Source organism: Hordeum vulgare, chromosome 3H, assembly GCF_904849725.1.
Source record: "Hordeum vulgare subsp. vulgare chromosome 3H, MorexV3_pseudomolecules_assembly, whole genome shotgun sequence".
Lineage (NCBI taxonomy): Eukaryota > Viridiplantae > Streptophyta > Magnoliopsida > Poales > Poaceae > Hordeum > Hordeum vulgare.
In genome coordinates, this window is record NC_058520.1 from 586,024,196 (window position 1) to 586,046,820 (window position 22,625).

Here is a 22,625-nt window from a genome sequence, read left to right on the forward strand (position 1 = left end):
TCGATGCAGAACGGCGGCGGCGCGGCGGCGTGGCGGAGCGAAGTACTTGCAGGTGGAGGCGGGCGTCCATGGCTCACACGGGGAACTCCGAGGTTATGGCGCGGCAACGGCGACTCCTTATGGCCAGATAGAGGCGCCTAACCCTTGCTCCCCTCATCGTATCCCCTCCTCCGGCAGGAACTCATCATCTGGTGAGATCCCCTCCCATGCCTCCAACCGTGTGACAAGCACCGGCAAGAAATTTTGTTTTGTGGGGATTTGTTTGCTGATGAATGAATGTATTGAATGTAAGATTGTATTGTTGTAGAGACAGGGAATGGAACACCACCTTCAGTTTGTCATCTAATCCCACATTCTCTATCCCATGAGTGAAATAAGATAACAGTCCATTGATCAATAAACGTAGCCTCTTTGTTTTACTTTGCTTGTCCCGCTCAATTTCTCATCATGGTGGAATTAACAATGGATGGGTTGATTTCTCAACAAAATAGGATATGATTGACTACATTAGTTAGTTAGCTTATTATTTTAATAAATCAAAATGATTACAAAAATATTAAAAGCGTGTGGTATTTTTTCTCTCCCGTTGCAACGCACGGGTCCTTTTGCTAGTAGGTATAAACGATGTTTAACAGTCCACGGCAATAAAAAAGAAACCTGCATTACTGTTCCTCCTCGTTGGAAGCCTCCTGACCCCTGAAGCTTTGGCTCGCCATTGTGCCTTGGACCTTCCCGTGTGTCTGAATATGAGTCATGTCATCTTGGAACTCAACACCGAAGGATACATGCCTATTCTCCAGCAAATGGATGAGGAAATTAGCTAGGTGCAAATATGGCAACTCTTATTACTGCAAAAGTTGCTTCCCAAACTGATTCCGGAAAGACTGCCCACTTTTATCTAACACATGACTGTGAGTCTGTGACCACGCTGATCCGATGATATAAGCTCATTGCTCTAAAATAACAAAATCCAGGGCTGCTGCTCCTTCTGCTGGGAACCATGGCGCGCTACGGTCCAAGCATCAGTGCGCCACGAACTCATTGTGACAGGCCATCTTGTCGCGCAATCAGGACGCACTAAGTTCTTTGTAGTACAAAGAGTTTACATGTTAATTGCTAAGAGCATCTTCAACAGACGCTCAATGCGCGACGCATAAATTTTTTGGTTGTGCACATCATAAAATTTAAGCACCGTCTAGCGCTGGCTTCAACGAAAGCCTAAAAATTAGGAGTGCACGCGGTACTCCAGCAAAATTTAGCGCATGCAACATGCATTTTTATCATATTTTAGGATAAAAATGATACATAGCATAGTTGCATATATATAGTCTAGATAGTTAAAAAAACTATATAGCATAGCGTAGACAAAAAAATAATAGAAAAACTACTCCTCATCATCGTCGTTGGACTCCGACGCATCGGTGTTCGATTCCTTCATCATGATAAAGGCGTCAACCCAACGTTCATCGTCAGAGGACCAAGTGGACGCTTTCTTCAGCTCCATCCGTAAAAGTGCGGCTTGCTTCCGTGTACGCCTATCTTCACGTTAGGCGGCTTGCTCTGCCCTCCTTTGCGCGAAGAATTGGCGCTCGTCGAGGACGTCCTCCGGGAATTGTTGTCGCCACTCCGCTATGGCAAGCTCGTCCATCTCAGCAATGCTGAGGCGGCGCTGCTGCCTCCGATTCCGGCGACGGTCCTCGTCGGTGACTACCCGTGGACGAGGCGTGACGTTCTGCGCCTCGGGGAACTTCATCTCCCTTCGAGGCCTGTTCAGGCGCCACGCCGCCGCGTCGTACGCGCGGGCGACATCCTCGGTGGTGTCGAACATGCCGAGGCCGAGGCGCATCTCGCCGGATTGGATCTTGGCGTAGAACATGTCGGAGGGGCGCGCGGACGCCGTGGTAGCCAGAAGTTCCCCGGCGGCGCGGCGGCATGGTGACGTGGTTGCGGCGAGGCGAGAAACGAGGCAGAGGGGCGCGTGGCGAGGCGAGGGGGCGACTGATTCGGTGGAAGCGCGTGTGGGAGTGCTGCATTTTATTGATGCGTTAGACGCCGCGGGCCAAATCTAGCGCGTCAGCTCGCTTTTTTTCGTGCGTGCAATCCGCGCGCGTAACTTTTCTGTTTTTGTTGAAGCGTGCGAAACCGCCCCGCGCACGCAGATGCGTATTTTTGATGCGGCTGTTAGATGCTCTAAGCTTTTACATGGCTGGATGGGTGAACAAAAGGAGATCGTCATAACAGAACAATTTTGGTAATGGAAGTCTGAATTGATAAGAACAGCTTCAGTATTGATAATACTGTTGTGACATGATTAATTAGAATAGAGGGGGTATCTCAGAATGTAGCATGATTAATCATTTTAAAAGTGAAGTTTTCCGGATACCTACTACAGGATATACTTGCAACTCTTTCGCATTAGTTGTAGAAGAATGTGTAAATATCAGTCGAAAATCTTCCCAGCCGCAAGTCACAGCTCCACACGAATCCCAACCGACAAGATTCAGTGCAAAACATGTTTGGGGTTGTTGAAGTATGGACAGGTAGCTTACCTTTCCCCTCTGCTCGCGAGTTTTTGGATGAACTGATTAGTGTGTGCAGTCCTATGCAGTATCAGACTCAAGAGGTGTTGGCTGATGCAATTTATTTCATACTTATAAAGATTAGAGTTGATAGTGAATTTACATATAAGATCAAACAAATAAATAAATACATTTATACCCACATGTAAGACTAGAAACCTTCCAAGTAATATAATAAACGGACATTACTTCTACTTGGCGTAAGAGGTATCCAAACAATTAAACAAATAGACTGCTACGGTAATATGAGAACAACACTGTCACAAAAACACATATTATAAATGTATATGACTCCAATTTAAAATCATGGTCTTGATTTTAATTTCTCCGCCCAACCAATAGCAGAAGATATCACACATTGCAATTTCAACGTGGCTAAGGATGTTGTCTCCTACCGAATCCACGACCTTGTGCGTTGAAATTACTATGTCCATTCTCCTAAATTTATAATGTTACCTCACTCTAACTCTTTGCAAAGGACCTACAATGGTTGCTTAAAAATCATCAATGACTACAACATAACATTTTGTCATATTTACGTTCTCTGTTTAATCATAATCATGTAGTAGAACTGTAGAAGTAAGACACCATCATCTTGTGATTATCTCCCATGCCATTCGTATCTCATCTTCTTTTTTTTTGGGTTCCGTAGCAACGCATGGACATTGTGCTAGTAAATATTAAAAACTTGCAGCCCACTCAGTTCACGTTTAGACCTAAGAGAGCCACAAATAAGGGGGGAGTTGAAGTATAAATGCATATAGCCTCTGTTTCTTCATCGGCTTGAGTTTTTGGATGAACTAACTCTTGCGTGTAATCCTGAGTGACCACTCACAAGTGAGGGATACTAGCCGGCAGAGTGATGCATTAACATGCTAAGTCTTAAAACCTACGAGCCGAAACACCATGCCTTCATGAATTTCTGTGATAGTTTTGACAACTTATTATACATACACCTACAGGATTCTATCCTCATATGATATTCTCAGAATGCAAGTTTACATTCTTACTCTTTTGAATCCGTGGTCCTTTCATACTAGTGTTGTAAATTGTGATGATGTTCTATTCCAAAGGTCACTGTAATGATATGGTCCATCCTTTCAAAATAGGGAGGAGCTGGGCCGGGCACCCAGGGCCACGACCCGGTGCCTGGGGAAAATTTTCTTGCCCCTATATCTAGGATGCGGCCCGGGGTTCAGTAGAGTAGTAGCCCATCAAGTACTCAATTTTCGAAATAACTAATTAAAGAGTACTCATTTCAAATATCTCTCTCATCTTCCTAGTTACTGCATATGTTTCACTTGTCACAACTTTTTCCTTTTTTTTGTAGATTTGTATGTTTAAAAGATTTTATCTCTTAAATTGTGCGTTCAATTCTCGAATCGTTTTTATCATTGGATTCCTCACGTCGAGATCTTCTAAACTTGATCACATGTTGATAAGTATTGATGAACTTTTTTACAAAAATGACCAAAAAATGTATGGAAAAAACCGTGCCTCTCGCCGAAGGACAGAAAAAGAAAACATTTTTTTCATTTCCGATAGGTACGGTCGTGTCTCTCACGGAAGCAAAACTGTGCCTCTCGTAAAAGAAAAAAATAAAAATGTATTTTTTATTTCGGAGAGGCATAGCCGTGCCTCTCGCGAATGAAAAAAAATGTTTTTTTGTGTGGTACAACCGTGCCTTTCGCGAAAACAAATCCATGCCTTTCGCGGAAGCAAAACCGTGCCTCTGACAAAAGAAAAAAAAACGGAAAAAGGTGCCTCTCGTGCAAGAAAAACCAAGCTTTCCAAAAAAGAAAAAAAAACATTTTTTGCAAAAAAAAATTTTCTTTTTTTCGTCCAAAAGCTAATAAATACCGATGGAAAATCCGGACATAAAAAATCACCTAAAAAATAGAAAACAAAGAAAACGTTCAGAGCTCGATACGTGGCTGCGACTGAGAACATGCTAAATGGTGACGTGTGGGAATGATCGTTGGAAGACTCCTGAAGAAACGCTCGTCAACTAGTTGCTTTCCCTAATTTCTTATTGTTTTAGTAAAGTCAATACATCGGCAAGGAATCAAATCTATTGATCTGTTGCGGGTCAACATGGCAATCGGGTCGGATTTGGTCGGGTAGACTTTTCTCATACCATACACGAAACTCTTGTCGGGTCCATTGCTCGCCCACGACCGTACCCATTGGGAGAGAGTGGCAGGTTGTCGCCTGCACGCACGGGGCGCGACTCAGCTGGGCGGACCCATTTCGTGAAGTGGAAAAACGCCAAAATTTAAAGAGCTAAAGCTGGGATTCGAATACGAAACATTGAGGTGACGCGCACACAGCGCTAGCCACTCTGACCAATATAATCTTGGAGAAAGTATGCAAAGCGGCTATTAAATAAACCAACAGAAATGATAAAGCTAAACGTTCACAAAAATTCCCCCAAAAATATCCACCGTAACACCTAGGAATTTGTAACTCAATTGGCAGCCTGGTCCATAAGAACCATATTCGTGTTTTTGGAATTTATGAACAAGTTTCCAAATTTGAGAACAATTATTTTAAAAAGGAAGCATTTTCCAAAAACAGGAAGATTTTTTGGTAACATGAATAATCTATGGAATTGCTCAAAGATTTTTTGAATCGGCGAACAAATTTGAAAACGTGAACATTTTTTGAATTGTGGTTTTTTTAAACATGAACAAATTTCAAATTCATGAACAACATTATAAAATTATGAAATTTCTCGAACTGCGAACAAATTTTGAAATCGCGAACATTTTCAAATTGTGAACAGATTTTAAAACATGAACAAATTTCAAATTCGTGAACACAATTATAAAATTGGGAATATTTTTTGAATTGTGAACAACTTTTGAAAACATAAACATTTTTCGAATTGTGAACAAATTTTGAAACACAAACATATTTCAAAATCAAGAACAAAATTGTGAAATTGTGACTGTTTTTCGAATATGTGAACAATATCAAAACTGCGAACATTTTTTGAATTGTGAACAAATTTTGAAACATGAAAAAAATTCAAATTCATGAACAAAATTATAAAAAAATTAACATTTTTTGAATTGTGATTTGTTTTTAAAACATGAGCAAATTTTAAATTGGTGAACAAAATTCTAAAATTATGAACTTTTTTCCAATTATGAACAAATTTTGAAACGTGAACATTTTATGATTTGTGAACAAAAACATGAACAAATTTCAAATTCATTAACAAAGTTATAAACTTATTAACATTTCCCAAATCTACGAACAAATGTTGGAACTGCGAACCTTTTTTGAAATGTGAACAATTTTTAAACATGAACAAATTTCAAATTTGTGATTCTTTTTGAAACTGTAAACATCTTTCCAATTGTTAAAAAAATTCTAATTCATGAACAAAATATAAAATTGTGAACATTTTTCGAATTATAAACAAATTTTGAAACTGCTAACATTTTTCGAATTTTGCACAAACTTTGAAATAGGAACACATTGGAAATTATAAATTTGTGAACACATTTTCAAACCATAAACATTTTTGAATTAAAAAGAAAATAAAATCGTGAAGATTTTCCAAATTGTGGATAAATTTTATTTTCTTAAATGAAAAAAATGAAACTGTGAACATTTGTGAAAAAGTAAACTTGGAAAAAGTCAAATATAAAAAGAAAAACTAAAAACTAAATAAAAAGAATAGAAATCAGGGGCGAAAAGAAAAAATGAAAGAAAAACGAACAGAAAAACAAAAAATGGTTCAGGAAACCTTCTAGAAGTTTGTCAAAATCAGAAAAAGGCGGCTGAAACCTCTATAAGTTTCCAAAATTGAAGACATTAAAACGTTTAAACAGGGCGGCCCGATGGGTCTCTGCTCGGTCCCCCGCCTGCTCGAAACGTCGGCAGTTTAACGCTGATAGCGGCAAATAGGGTATTCCCTATCCATTCCACACCCATGCCTGAACCCACCTGGCAACCCGACCCTCTCGGGAGCCAATTGCTGAGGGCAGCTCCTAATTGGGACCTCCTATGCGCCGCTCGTTGCGGCCAACTGCCGAGCGAACGCAAAGGGGATTTCCCGACTGGGCCGGCCCAGTTATTATTTGTTCTTTTTTTCTGCTCCTTTTCTGTTTATTTCCTTTTTTGTTCATTTTTTCATCCTTATTCATTTCATTTTAGAATTTGAAGCAGAAAAAATCTAGAATTTTTTTTGTTTCTATTTCAAAAAATGGTCCAAATTATCAACAAATGTTCCTGTTTTAAAGGAAAATTACAAGTTAAAAATAATCTTCTTTCTAATTTGATCTGGAATTTAAAAAATTCCTCAACAATTATTTGAATTCTAGAACATTTTTTACAAATTCTGGAACATTTTTTAAAATTTCGTACATTCTTGTGAAATTCCGGAACATTTTTATAAAAACTCCGGAACACTTATTCAATTTTTGGAACATTGTTTCAAAATCTGAAAAAAAAATCAATTTGCAGAACAATTTTGCAATTCCCAGAACATTTTGTTTAAATTTCAGAACATTTTTTTAAATTCCAGAACATTTTCGAAACAGAAACAGAAAAAATAAATAGAAAATTCGAAAGATTTTTTAGAACAGAAACAAAAAAAATAAAAAAAACAGAAAAAGAAAATCAAAAATCCCTGTTCAGTGAACCTTCTAGAAGTTTCCAAAACCATAAAAAAAACCGGCTGAAAATCCCTAGAAGGTTCCCAAATCCGGGATCACGGAAACATGTTAACGGGCCAGCCCATGTAAAATCGCTCGTGTGTCTTGTTGTGCGTTTGTCGAACAATTTAACGTAAAGAGTGTCAAATTAATTGAACGCCAGTTTTCTAAGCTGACGCCCACGCACAGTTATCTGTGGGCCGGTCCATTAATTGAGCGCTCACTCATTTCTTCCATTGACCTATACATAGATCAAATTACCGGTCGCTATGCTTGAGAAAACCAGTCAACCGTTGATTAATATGAAATAATGGAAAAGTTTGTAGAAAAAGAAAAAAAATATGAATTAAAAAATATGCACGAAATTTGTGCAAAAGTTAACATTTTTTTTAAAAATCACCTAATTTGAGAAAGAGTTTATCGAATTTAAAAGAATCATCCAATTTGAAAAAAAATTCATCGAATTGATAAAAGTTCGTTGATTTTGAAAAAGTTCAGTAAACTTAAAAAAGGTCATCGGTTTTGCAAAAAGTTCATCGAATTTGAAAAAAGTTCATCAAATTTGAAAAAGAATTCATCGAATTTGAAAAAAGTTCATCAAATTTGAAAAAAGTTCAGTGTTTTTCAAACAAGGTCGACAAATTTTAGAAAGTTCATGACATGTGAGAAAAGTTCATCGAATTTGAAAAATAAGTTCATGGATTTTTTAAGAAGTTCTTAAAATTTTAAAAAATATACACAAATTTTCATACAAATTCATTAGTTTGGAAAAAAGTTCATGGCTTTTATCAAAATGTACGTTGATCTTGAAGAAAAAGTTTATTGGTTAGCGAACTAGGTAAAGAAGAGAAGGGACAGAAGAAGTTCTATTAGTTACCGATGGCTCTAGTGGTGCGTTGAGAACGGAAAGGTCTACAGATTAATTCTTGCGCAAGCCTTATTTTTTGCTGTTTAAAACAGTTAAAGGAAAATGATATGTGGACCGAGCCCAGCCAACACGCCTGCATGCGTCGGTTTGCAAAAGAAATCTAAAACCGACGCCTGTGATGCTAAGTAGGGTTTGCCATCGTTCAGGCTGCATCTCTGTTATCACACATTTTTATTAAAATTTATTATTGACCAGCACTAATCGTGGGCTTAGCAGCACGGAACAAAACATCAGTCAGCCTCGAGTACGGAAGTTCACTTTCATCGTACCAGCGAGATTGTACTAAAGATTAGCGTCTCCATCCCGGGAGCAATTATAAGAACACTCCTTCGAGAGCCTTAAAGGTTCATTCTCAGACGTCATTACTTGGCGCATTCTCAGTCGCCGTCATATATCGCGTTTTGAATGTCTTGTTTGGAGTTATTTTAATTTTATCATGCGTTTTTTGTTTTTAAAATATATTTTTTATTTTTTCGTATTTCGGTTTTCCAACGATCTTTCTTAGCTTTTGAACGATTTACGTATAAAAATGCATGAAAAAGCGTGTTTTTTTAGAGAGACATGATTTTTTTCTTTCATGAGAGGCATATATTTGCTTCCGCGAGAGGCAAGGTCGTGCACCTTGAAAAGGAAACAAAAAATGCCGCGAGAGGCACGTTATTGCTTCCGTGAGAGACACATATTTGCTTTCACGAGGGGCACGACCGTGTCTTTCCGAAACGAAAAAACATGTTTTTTTAAGAGAGACACGGTTTTGCTTCCGCAAGAGGCACGACCGTCGAGAAACTCCCGAAGAAACGTTCACCAACTAGTTGCTCTCCCCAATTTCTTGTTGTTTTAGTAATGTCAATACATCCGCAAGGAATCAAATTTATTGATCTGCTACGGGTCAACATGGCAATCAGGTTGGATTTGGTCGGGTAAACTTCTCTCATACACATACATGAAACTCTTGTCGGGTCCATTAATCGCCAACGACCATACCCACCGGGAGCTCCTACCTGCCTCCTATTTGTCATTCGTTGTGGCAAGTTGTCGGGTAAACGAACAGGGAAGGCGTGGTAAAGGATTTTAATGGGCTGGCCATTCGCGCCATTCGCTGATCCCGGTTTTGGGACAAGGTTCCCAACCGTTTTTTTCCGGTTTTGAAAAACTTCTAAAAGGTTCCCTGAACCGTTTTTTTGTTTTCTTATTCTTTAATCTTTTTTTTTCTCAGTTTCTGTTGAAAAAATGTTCTCGATATCTAAAAAATGTTCTTCAAATACATATTTTTGTTTTCTAAATGTTCTAAATTTTAAATAGTTGCTGTTTTTAAAAAACATTCAAAAATGAAAAAAAATGTTCGGGACTTCAAAACATGCTCGTGCTTCCAAATTTGTTAGCGGTTTTTCAAAATTGTTCTCCATTTTAAAATTTTGTTCTCAAGATTCAAAAAATGTTTGTGCTTACAAAAAAAACGCGCTTCCAAATTTGTTCCGGATTTTTTAAAATTGTTCTTGGTTTCAAAATTTGTTCTGAAGATTCCAAAAATGTTTGTGCTTTAAAAATTGTTTGCATTTCCAAATTTGGTCAGTGTTTCTAAAATTGTTTTCTATTTCAAAATTTTGTTCTGAATATTTAAAAAATTGTTCGCGCTTCCAAATTTGTTCAGGGTTTTTCAAATTTGTTCTCGGTTGCAAAATTTGTTCTGATGATTCAAAAAATGTTTGTTCTTTAAAAATCTGTTCAGGTTTTTGAAAGTTTTCTTCATTTCAAATATTTCTTCTCAAGATTCAAAAAATATTCGTGCTTTGAAACATTTTTCGCGCTTCCAAATTTTTTGTGGTTTTTCAAAATTGTTCTCTATTTCAAAATTTTGCTTTCAAGATTCAGAAAATGTGAGATGGATGATGGTTGCACGTGTCTGACCAAGTAGTATGCAACGTTTTCCTATTTTTTCTCACTCCTCACAATCAAGGATTAATGGCATAAATACTTTAGCCTATGTGGCTCAAAAAAATTGGTCGAAAAAAATATGTACTCACTTTTAGTATTGATAGCCAAATTTAGAAAGGTTGTACTAATTACTATTTTATAAAGTCACCCCCATCTATCATTGGAAATAATAATAAAATACTATTAATAACATTAATAATAGTACATTATATATATATACTAGTAATAGATAGGTATTAATAGCCAAAGTTAGAAAAGGTTTACTACTTACTATTTTATAGTTACCGCATTTATCCCTGGAAATAATAAAAATAATAACAATAGATTCTTTGTGTATATAATAGATAGGTATTAATTAATGGAATTAATACTAGCATTATTTTACAGCTCCTCACTCCCTTTTATATATGCCACAAAAAGGAGGTGACGCGCGTGTAACCCGTCTAGTTTTCGCTGCTGGCGCGCAGGGGAATAGTCAGGTGCCTCGCCGTCGCGCAGGGAAACAGCCAGGTGCCTCGCCGTCGTCGTCGAGCGGAGGGCAGTGCGTACGTCTGCTGCGTGAAGAATGGCAGTACGTCGTCGTTCCTCCCTACTTTTTGTTTTTGTATGTATATTTTTGATTTGCCCACGAGACCAACGGCGGCGGTGCCGGCGCGGAGCCGTCGTCGTCGCCGAGCATGCCGCTAGCTAGCTCGTCCCTGGTGCGTGCGGACACCGTTATTCAAAAGGTAGTTAGGTCGGCCGGATCCACGGCCACGCTCACTACTCCGGCGGGCACGGCGGCCGGCGGCCCGTATCGTTGTTGATGGGAGGGACATGCATGCATGATTTCCTCGATGTTAATTTCATGGCGGCCGGTGTGGGATTTGGGGCGTCGGACTTCCACCGGACTAGAACTAGACTAGATACTACGTAGATGCTATATATATTGGCTGCTTTCTTATTTCAACACCGCGCGTGGTGCAGTGCCGTCCTTCCGTCAGCATGTAAAACGTGCGACGTTGTTGCCATACCGAGCCACCGAGGGACCGGTTTACTGCTCGTTAATTGTCTACATTTGGTAAGGGAAAATAATGGATTATTACTGCCTCAGCTGTCCGATCCGTGGTAGAGAGCATGAAGCTGGCATGCATGCAACCTACTGTAGATCAAATCCTCAGCTGGCATGCATGCATGCAGCCTCAGCTGCCTTAAACCTAGGTACTGCCTTACTGTAGGTACTGCCTTCAACATAGAGCTTCTCTGCTCTGCGGTATATATCCATGCATCTAGCTAGAGCCTAGGTAGATGAAAATGAAGGCCACAGTTTCTGCTTGTTCCGCCGCTAGTTTCACCATCAAGATGAAAATGAAGTCCCCAGTTTCACCATCGAGCAAGTCTAGCTCGGGAAAAAAGAAACGAATGACGAAACCAGTGCATGGAAGGCGTAGATCGGGCCTCTTCCAATGTCGCTGCCACGCTCTTAGTGGGCTAGCTGCTGCTGTCTGATGAGCTGCTTGTGGTGGATTAGAGACAGGCCCATGAGAAGCAGACGAGATGGATTGAAAACCGGACTAGAAAATCCGTTTAGTGATTCTCAAAAACCAAAAAAAAAAGAAAAAAACCCGTTTAGTGATTCCCTCAAAGAAAAATATGTTCACAACCAGCACATCCATCGAATCCAACGGCGTAGATCGGACTAAAGGTCCGCCGTTTGGTAGTTGGTATTGAGAGATGCCGTTTAATTTATAGATCTTGTACACGAAGGAACGTCGTTTAGATCGATCCATGCCGCCGCTCTCCGCGGGCTGCTATTCCATGCCGCCGCTCGCAGCGAGCCTAGTCACCGGCCGGCCGCCACCACCGCGGCAGCGCCGTGCTAGGCAGGGCCGGACAGGGCCGCTGCACCATCCCCTGTCAATCCTGCGGCGATGTTGATCACCGACGTGTCGTGTGATCGAGCGTTCGAGGCCATGGATCGCTTTACCTATTCCTCAAGCACTCGCATCCGAATAAGGTACCACCTACTTTCCATTCCACGGAGTATTTTGTTGATGGATTGCAGCCTAGCATTCATTAGACTTGTTATTTTGATTCACTTCGCACAAGAAAACTTATGTCGGAGATATGTGAAACCGCGAATTGTTTGTTTCTTTATTAATAAAGAGGTTGTATGCATCGTGCTGATGCACAGACCGGAGGTACTCCTTCTTTTCTAAAAAAATGTAGTTACACGTGTCTTTCTTTCTTTTAATGATAGGTAACTTTCTTTAAAAAAAACTACATGCATGCATGGTCACTACTCCCTCCGTTCCTAAATATAAGTCTTTCTAGATATTCTACTAGAGGACTACATACGGATGTATGTAGATATATTTTAGAGTGTATATTCACTCATTTTGCTTCGTATGTAGTCATCTAATGAAATCTCTTAAAAGACTTATATTTAGGAACGGAGGGAGTATATATGTATAGATTTTAGGTACAAAGTGACATTACTGAACCTTTTGATAAGCAACTTTGTAGTCTGGGATTTTTGTGATATTTTATCTCCCGTAAGAAGCTACATCTTGCGGAGCGAGCGGGTCCCCATCATGCATTTGCTCTCCATGATCGTGTTCTCACGCCTGCGGTCGATGGGAGCAGACATGGAAACAATGGTATGAGGTCAAGAATTGAATGGCTCTTTTCTTACTCCATGCTTACCGCGGATGTTCCTGGACTGAATGTCGCAACTCAAGATCCGAGGTCTGGATGTTATCGAACACCATGTGGTTCGTGGTCTTCCAGACAACCCAAGGGACACAACACATCGACGTGCTGAGGACAGGACTGCTCCAAGAGAGGTGACGGTAGAGAAGGCATGCCAAATACTTTCGACAGAGCAGCCGAGGAGCATATTGCGGCAATCAAGGACGCGTGTCCACATCGGACGTAATGGGCACAATCTAAGAAGAGATGCAGGATGGTCTCTGACCACCCTGGGCAAAAAGTGGAGTCATCATATTTGAGGAAGCCGATCCGTTGTAGGAAGTCTCTCGTACGAGTGATGCCATGTCGAAGAATTCAAGCGAACACCTAGACCTTGACGGGCATGAAGCCATCCCAATTGCGGCCATGTAGGGGGATCTCACAGCCAGAGAATTTTATCATGTGATACATCGCACTCGCCTTGAACTAAAGGCACCCACCCCAAGCCAAGGTCCGCTCCTCACTTACCTCAAAGAATTGAACGCATTCAAGCGTTGACCGAATCAAGAGAAGTTCGAAATCGGCGGTTCTAGACAGGCATGCACCTCATGTGGTGGCACTGCTATCACTTAGGCATCATATGTAGCTAAAAATTCAATTGTGCTGATGGACGTTTTGTATATGCATTTTGTGCTTACTATATTGTAAAAAATGTTGCCTTGATTTTTCATTTATGAAATGTGTGGGCAACTCTAAGGCTCTGGTATCACATATCCTCTGTATTCATCCATCCTTCGTTCTCTTCGCTTGAGGAAACCCATGTGGCGCTATCCCTCATCTTTCTTGCGCTTCTCTTTATCATCTTTCACGATATGGTGTTCAGATGCATAGGGTCATTCTGGTGTTTCGTCTATAGATCTGCTCACATGGGATGGTTATCCAGATTCAATCGAAGAGACATCGGTGGGGTGGTTCTTTTCTAGGGTAGCCACTTGCTCCTACCGGGAGTATGGCAAAGTGATGCTCATAGTCGGCACATGTGGGTTAAACCTTCATTGTTTGGACCTGCCTTTCATGGTGGGTACATGCCAAGATGGTTGATTGGCTTGCGCTGGAGGCCTCGTCTTTCTGATCAAATGCATTCTTGATAGAATGCAGCATGTCAATGACGGTCTAGAGTCACCTGGACTCTAACTTGCACGAGTTAACATGAGAAAGAACACTTGTTTAATACTTCACACTTGCTGGGTTTGATGTAAATTGCATGATCTACTTACGATTGTAAAATGCAAAATAATCTAATATGTGATTATACATTTTCCATTAGTTGAAACTAAAAGTAAGAAGTATCACAACTACAAGTTTCTGTGATGACTACCAATGAACATGATTTTTCTCTCTTATTAGCGAACGTAGTGGCGGCTAGCTAAGACCCTCCTCAATCCATTAGAGTTATCTCATCTTTCATCCTCTTGCGCACTAGCGGCTCAGTGGTCAAGGGTCATTGATGTGTGGGCGAGTCCTCTAGCAATGCACTAGATCTTGGCAGGGAGTGTTTCCTCTCCATACTCTATGAATTTGAGTTTCTATCCATATTCGACTTGGGAGGCATCATTTAATTGTTTTTTTCCTAGGAAAGCCACGGGTTGCTAGCATACTTTTTGAAAAAAAAATGAATATATTTCATATCATGAAGATCCTATTTAAATCTGGCCTCGACACCAACACAACATCAAGAACTAGCTAGTCAAGACACTGATGACACACAAACAATTATTAATAAAAGGGGAAAAAAAGCATGACGCCAAAAGTCATTCCAAAGGAAACTATAACAAGCAACAATGCCACCTACCACCCTTGAAAACATAGGAACTGCATGAGAGGTTCTTAGACACCAATACCTCTTGAAAGGGAACTACACATCGCGTCAGCATTGTTATTTCAACCATTCAAGACCGGATTATGGGTTTTCACCCTGAAGATCAAGTCTAAGCAAACTTCAAGCAATGCCTTCAAGAACGGTATGTAAACTCTACCATTGCAAGGTACATCCAACTAATGTGTCATTGGCATATGGTAGGGTGATAAGGTTGGTCAAACAATGTAGGTTTGATCTACATTATTTGACTCAACATTCGTGGTGGTGCATGCCAAGCTTTGTGATGGGCTTGCGTAGTCATTATCTTCTATCCTAATTAGATGTGTTTACTTGGAGTTGGCACGACAATGTTGGCATTGAGGCACCTCAGCTCTCACTTGCTAGATATGGAAGGATGTTAACACATTTTGTTTCCTCTCACTGACCCAATTTGATGTAAATGAATGTTCAACGTGTTCTTTATAATAGTTCTAAGAGTCGATCTCACTTTTTCAACACTTAGTAAGAGTAAGTTGTATTGATTCATCGAGTAAAGATTAATGTACATGATGGAGTGTATTTCTTATTTTCTCTCTTGACGATAAATTGTTGGATGACTGCCTCCTTGCTCCCACCATTTTTTGTTAGAATGCACACTTAGTTGGCTGGATTGGCTTGCGCTAGTGATGTATTGTTCCCTAATTAAAAGGTTCTTCATTAGATCTAGCATCGCAACATTAGCCCCTGGGTTGTCACTTGCTCAATTTAACATGAGAATAACAGTTATTATGTTTCCCCTCACTTTTCTCATTTTGATTAAAATCGTGTGTTCTACGTCTCATTTCCAAGAGACAATTCGAGTATCACCTGCTCATGGGTGGTCTACATCTCAGAAAAGTTGGGGGGGGGCAGGATAGGCCACTTTCGATGCTAAACATCACATTATTCGTACTATCACAATTTCGTGGACAAGATACCACATGATTATCGCCACGTCTGACAAGAGGGAACTTTTCATTTGTATGCTCTTCAGACGACCAAGTTTTGCAACAAGCTCACATACTGCAAGTAGCTATGTGGAATTAGTTGTGCCGCTACCAAGATAAAGTCAATAATACATTTTCTAGCTAGAACAACTCAAGACTGATCAAACATGACTGTGTGGCCAAGATAGAACACTCGATTGTTGTGATTCTAGGAAAGGACTTTTCATATCTGCGCACTCTGGACGACCAAGTTTCATAGGACGCTCTTAAACCACTTGTGGCTATGTGCCTTAAAGTACGTCGGTGCCAAGGGTAAAGCAATGATTTAGCATGTTTCTAGATATATCGCGGAAGACCAAGCAAACACTAAATAGTATACATCTTTCTTCTCTTGCTACATCTTATTTTGTCAATGGCTCGTGAAATTGACTAGAAAGTAAGACTTCACATAATTAGTTGTCATGTATATTCATCACATTAGACACATCTCAGCAACAACACCGCCCATAGTGGCACCTGCACAGGCTACACCCTATGGATGGCAACGATTGCCGATCTACACGTGTTCATGAACCTTGGGCGTGATGCCTATCTTCTACCTTGTACTCTATTACAAATTGAGATTGAATCATGTATGAACAAATAAGGCTTATGAATTTATTATCATGTTTCCATGTAAGGATGGTAAGGTAGTGAAACATGGTGTAATAGTTTTTATAGGTAGTGTGGTTTTTCTTGCTCGCACACAATAGAAAAAACATTGGAGGACAAACTTATGTGTAGTAGGGTATCTGATGCCCATGTTTTGATCGCTTAAGTGCAGAAGTACGAAAACAAATGTTGCTCATGATATGTCGGTGATCTGCATGAGAATAAAAAAAAGACGCCAAGGTTTCTATTGTTATTCTAGTTATGTAAGTGAGTCAAATAATACAAGCCGATGGTTGACTTGATTGTATTTTTGGGGATTCTCTAACATGACTATATTTTTTCTAGTCAACCATCAAGTAATTTTACATAATATACTCAAAATGTTTGACTACTTCTTGTCCAAGATGAAACGTTGGCAATCATTTGACCAAAACATGGCATTAGCACATCGATACTCTTTTAAAAGGAATTATGTGGTTGTAGTGTATGTTATACAGATCCAACTATGTGGTCCCAAGTTCTAAATTCTCTGGCACTTAACAACATCCCTTTGAGTTACTCATTGAGACTGCAATCTATCATTATTTATCCATTTGATGCAAGCATCATCAAGTTGTACTGCAATAATGCATGTTTGATTAGTAATCTTATTCTAGGTCATAATGGGCAAACCTTGTCAATCTGGTCACATTTTTTGATTTACCTGATCATTGTACTCCCATAAAGTAGTACTATTATGTATGATGTGATCAACTACTAGAAGAACTACTCTCCTAGTATTTTAAAGCTAGCACACTTCAGTTAATCCATCCCTGCAACTTGAAATTATATTGTTTCTGATTGTGTTGATGTATAATTTTGTGCATTAGCTTATTGTCTTCAATTAATCCATCCAAGTAACTATAAATTATATTGTTTCTGATTGTGTTGATGTACGATTTTGTGTGTTAGCTTATTGCCTTGTTGCAAATTTCTATAGGGCTTCGCGCTAGAAATTTCAATTGTGGCATCTTGCAGTTGATGTTATAGTGCACGATATAATTGTTGCTCTGCTCTACAATTGCTTTTCTCATGGTTTGCCTTCAACATTGACTGATGTGTGCTTAACTAATGTCACAGGACTGGCGGAACGGTAGTGATGACCGTGATAAGGGGAAAAGTGTTGTTGAGGCTGAAACCTCACGGTCTCTGGACTTGAGGAACTTGGATGCTTATGGCTCATCCATTTTGGTAACTCAGGTAGTAACTAATTTTGTATTTAAGTGCAAGAGCTAGCCATGACTTGTTATTAGGATCCTAGTGTTTGCATGGGAATAGACAAAAAGGGAACGATATCATGTTTGTTATTGTTACCTCGAATTGTGTTTGCGAGTCAAATAATATGAGCCCACGGTTGACTTAGTTGTATTTATGATGATCTAACGGTTATGATGATCCTATTATATTAATGGCCAGATGTTTCGCATTTATGTATTATTTCCTAGTGTGGTTATCTTTTCTCTAGTTAACCCATCAAGTAGTTTCAGTACATAATAGATTCAAAATGTTTGACTATATGTTGTCTATCATGACGCACTGGAACTCTTTAACTAAAGATTGAATGTAACACATCGATAGTATTTAATAAAGAATTATGTGGTTTAGTTTATGTTACATTAATCCATCTATATCATCCAAAATTATTACTTATCTGGCACTTTGCGTCTTGCATTTGAGTTATATATTAATTGATACTACAAACTACGCTATATCCATTTGATGCAAGCCTCATCAAGTTGTACTGCAATAGTGCATGTTTGGTTAGTAGTCATGCTCTAGGTGATAATGAGCAAACTTTGTCAATCTGATGGAATTACTGACCTGTGCACTTCCCTCCATAAAATAGCCATGTTATGCATAACGTGTTTAACTAGCTAGAGAACTATCCTTCCTAGAAAGCTAGCACACTTTAGTTATTTAGACATCCCTATAACCTCAAGCTATACTATTTCTAATTGTATTTGTATATATTTTACCACTTGCGCCTATCTTGATGCTACAATGCCGGCGGGGAATTTTACCAATAAAAGATATAGTATTTTCTCCTTGCTTTTTTTGTGTGTTCTCCCTAAAATTGAAATACGGGTTCCACACTAGATATTTCAATTGCGATATCTTGCCGTTGATGTGATAGTGCATGATAGAATTATTGTTCTTATCTATTGCTTTGCTCGTGGTTTGTTTTAAATATTGATGCGTGCCTGATTAACTAAGAAGAGTGATGGTGATGACCGTGATAAGGGGAGAAGTGATGGTGTGGATGAACCCTCACGGGCTCTGAAGTTGAGGAACTTATATGCTCCTGGCCCATCCTCGCTGGTACGTCAATTAATAATTGGTTGTGTATGTTAGTACAATATCTAGCCATGCCTTGTTGTTATTAAGATCATAGTCTGACATTTATTTGTGCAACTGTTAAAAGGGTTCTAATGGGTGGGCCAATGGGGAAGCATCATCTACTTCTGTAGTCGAGGGATATGTGGCAATGGGTTTCCCAAAAGAAATGGTCGTGACAAGCATAAAGGAGATTGGTAATACTGAAAGTAACCAATTTAATTTCATTTGTCTTCTTTGTGTTTGCACCGTCCATCTAATCAAGGCTATTGATTTTGCTTTTAGGGCATAGTGACGAAGATGCATTGCTTGAACTACTGTTGACATATAAGGTGTGTGCCCATGGGAGTTATTACTAATTTTGTCCAATGATGCTCTTGCTACGTGATGGCAAGGATCATATGTTAGGATCGGCGATGTCAAATGCAGGCACTAGGTGATGAAGATTCATTGGGTAACAACTCTACTTCTGATTACGCCCTCCATAGTGTTGAAGATGGTGATGGTGTGTATTTTGAGAGCTCGGATGGTGATGATGATGCTGGTGATACAGAGCCCACCTTTGGTGATTATAGTGATGAGGTATGATGATATATGTGAATTCTTTCCCATGCATACCTTGTGCACCCCCTTTACGTATTGTTTGATATTTGTTTATTTCTCTCCTATCGTTTCATGAGTGTAGACTTGCACAGTAAAATTTGAGCACCTGGCTTTTTACATAGAGTTATCATCATGTTAAAGTTTTATCGTGTAAGACTTAATAACTTAATATAGGATGTGAGGTTGACAACCATTAGACCAAACGAAAGGGGGTAGAAACTGAATGTATTTTTGTGTTGCTTGTTTGAAATTTTGATGAATTATAAAATTTATTTATGTTAGACATCACTCTTTTTTAGTTCTTATGCACTTAAATATTAGTTACAAGACATGTGAAATCATATTACAGATGGTGTAAACAAGAGAAGATATACACATACCACATGTGTTTCAAGTTTAAGAAATCAAAATTTGTGCAACAATTATGCCCTTTGGTTTATTTTGTACTACACGATATAGTGTACAATAGGATATAGGTGAGAAGAGTTCAGAGAGAAGTAGAAGCTAAAATTGAATGTTGAATACTGAAGAAAGATGCAAGAATATAGTTGGACCTAAATAATTATATCCTTGACTAGAGTAAAGTTTGTCCTGCAACCCATCTAATCACTTTACTGTAGAATCAGAGGAGGGTTGGAAACTAGCATGTAGGTTAACAAGAACAAGGTCTTGATCAAGAATTAAATGGCATAGTTCAAGATTCTTCTTTTTTTTTACTCTCAGTTACACAAAATAAACATAGTACTAGAAAAGAACATCACATATTGCCCTAGTCACATCAAACTTCCCTCCAAGACAGATTTCAAGAAGATCAATGTATACCTATTAGCTGAGTAAAATGAGGGGGTCAACACATAAATTTTCAGCAAGAGTTGCATACCTGAACTCACTAATTTATAAATCTTGGAATGTATATATATGATGTTATAACTTAATTTTGTATTAGTTGCACAAATAAAATATGTGAAGTGAATATTGTATAGTTCAACCCTATTCATGGCTAGATATATGTAATGCCTGAAAACAATAAGTAGGGAAAGTGTATGGAGTGTTTGTTCTCTGTTACACCTAGTTGACGAAAAGATATATCATGACTGCTAGCAACCGATGAACCCAAAATAGGGTGGATGGGAATATGATCGTGTTCTCCTGAAGACATCCAATTGCCTCGTCATCCATACGTTTTAATTTTCATATCATGAAAGTGGCATGAAGAGACGAGATGATTGTGTTTCACCACAATTTTACATCATGTAACCAAGCTAGACGTGTACCTTCAGTTTATTCCAGTCCAGCACAACTAATACTTCATATTGCTGGTTAAGGTACTAGTTTGAAGCGTAAAACAATGATGAACATTTGTTGAGTATTAATTGCGTTCATGCATATAGTTCCTAAATTATTTCATCAATTTAGTTCTCGATCAGTTTTTTCTCTCTTGTTTCTTGGGAAGTATGTGTTATTCGTATCTTGATCATTATTAGTTGTGGGGCCCCTTTTGCCCCTGGCCTTATATGTGTCGCCATGTAGTTGTATTTCCTTAGTTGACATTATGTAGTCAGTAATATGTATTAAGTGTTTCATGATCTTGTTATACTTTTGAGCAGGATTTTCTAAGAGAGATGTCAGAGAAGGACGAGAAGATCAACTCATTAGTAGATATGGGATTTTCTGAAGATGAAGCTAATATGGCTATTACAAGATGTGGTGCGACTCTTTTTGAAACCGTTACCTTGATGTTTATTTTTTCCATGAATAAGGCACCTTATTATATTTATTTTTGTTTAAACTTTCCTAGGTGTTGATGGTGACCTCTCTATATTAATTGATTCGATTAGTGCATCACGGGTTGCAGGAACTTTGGATTTATCTAACCACCAGGTACTTTGTTATTTAATGTACATTTCAATAAGAAAATCCTTCTGCTCTCTTAGTTTGACGTAAAGAGCAATGCAATCGTGTACACTTGTGGCAGGTTACGAATAGATTCTTCGATTGCTTTGGAGGGAGAAAGAAAGCAAGGTTACTGGAAGAGAGGAAGAAAAAAAGGAAGCGATATGGAGGTACAACACAGGGCAATCAACCCTCTTTGGATTGCAACCATGATGAACATATGCTTATTCCAAATCCAATGGTTGGATTTAACCTGCCCAATTATAGCCCACCATCAATTAGGGTGACCAGAAGGATTCTTGAACAAGATATTGGACCACCTTATTTCTACTATGAAAATGTGGCTAGAGCTCTCAATGGTGTATGGACGACCTTTTCAAGATCTCTGTATGGCATTCAACCCGAGTTTGTGGACTCTAAACATTTATGTGCAGCTGCAAGGAAAAGAGGCTATATACATAATTTGCCGATTGACAACAGAGCACCCCTTCTTCCTTTGCCTCCAAAGACCATATTTGAGGCATTCCCCCGTTACAAGAAGTGGTGGCCTTCCTGGGACCGGAGAACACAGTTCAACTGCCTGCTAACAAGTGTCGCATCTGCGACGGTAACAGAACGGATCCAGCATGCTCTTGAAAGCACGGGCAATCCACCACCTCCAAGTGTTACAGAACGTATCATGGCTGAGTGCAAAAGGTACAATCTTGTCTGGGTTGGAAAAAACAAAGCTGCTGCATTGGAGCCTAAAGAGATAGAGTATCTACTCGGTTTCCCCAAGGACCACACAAGGGGAGTCTGCGACACAAATAGATACAAATCACTGGGGAACACATTCCATGTGGATACTGTTGCTTACCACTTGTCAGTGTTGAAGGGCATGTTTCCCAATGGTGTTAACGTGTTGTCCTTATTCACTGGTATTGGAGGAGGAGAGGTAGCTTTGCACAGGTTGGGAATCAACATGAGGACAGTGGTTTCTGTTGAGATAGACAAAGCTAGTAAGAGGATTTTCAGGGATTGGTGGGATCAGACTCAAACAGGCACACTGATTGAGATTGATGACGTGAAATCTCTTACTAATGATGAAGTTGCACAATTCGTTACTAGACTTGGCGGCTTCGACTTGGTGATTGGGGGCAGCCCATGTAACAATCTTGCCGGGTGCAACCGATACACTCGTAATGGCTTGAATGGCGAGAAATCTGTTTTGTTCTACGAGTACGTCCGAATCTTGAATGTTGTCAAGTCGGCTATGGCGAGAAAGTAGCTTAATCATTGCAGTCCCTATTGTATCATTTAATGCTTTATATCTAGGAACCAAAACTTATTTGTGTTTAAACATAGAGTTGATTTGGAAGATTTTAATTTCAGAGAAAGATTATATTTACATTTGCCATACGATGTTTATGGTTGCTAACTGATTTAGATCTTGCTCATCTTTATTGGGGAGAAGACTATTCTTGGCCCCCTGAACTATTTCAG

At 39.3% G+C, this 22,625-nt stretch overlaps 1 protein-coding gene across 1 annotated transcript; it reads left to right on the forward strand.

The window, feature by feature from the left end:
• The first annotated feature begins 1,874 nt into the window (after positions 1-1,874).
• Positions 1,875-22,410, forward strand: LOC123442116 (DNA (cytosine-5)-methyltransferase DRM2-like). Its single transcript, XM_045118213.1, has 10 exons — positions 1,875-2,006; positions 17,394-17,513; positions 18,531-18,632; positions 18,736-18,844; positions 18,933-18,979; positions 19,077-19,229; positions 20,858-20,957; positions 21,049-21,131; positions 21,226-21,502; positions 21,578-22,410. The coding sequence occupies exons 1-10, from the start codon at positions 1,875-1,877 to the stop codon at positions 22,408-22,410; spliced, it is 1,956 nt and encodes a 651-aa protein (XP_044974148.1).
• The last annotated feature ends 215 nt before the right edge of the window (positions 22,411-22,625 follow it).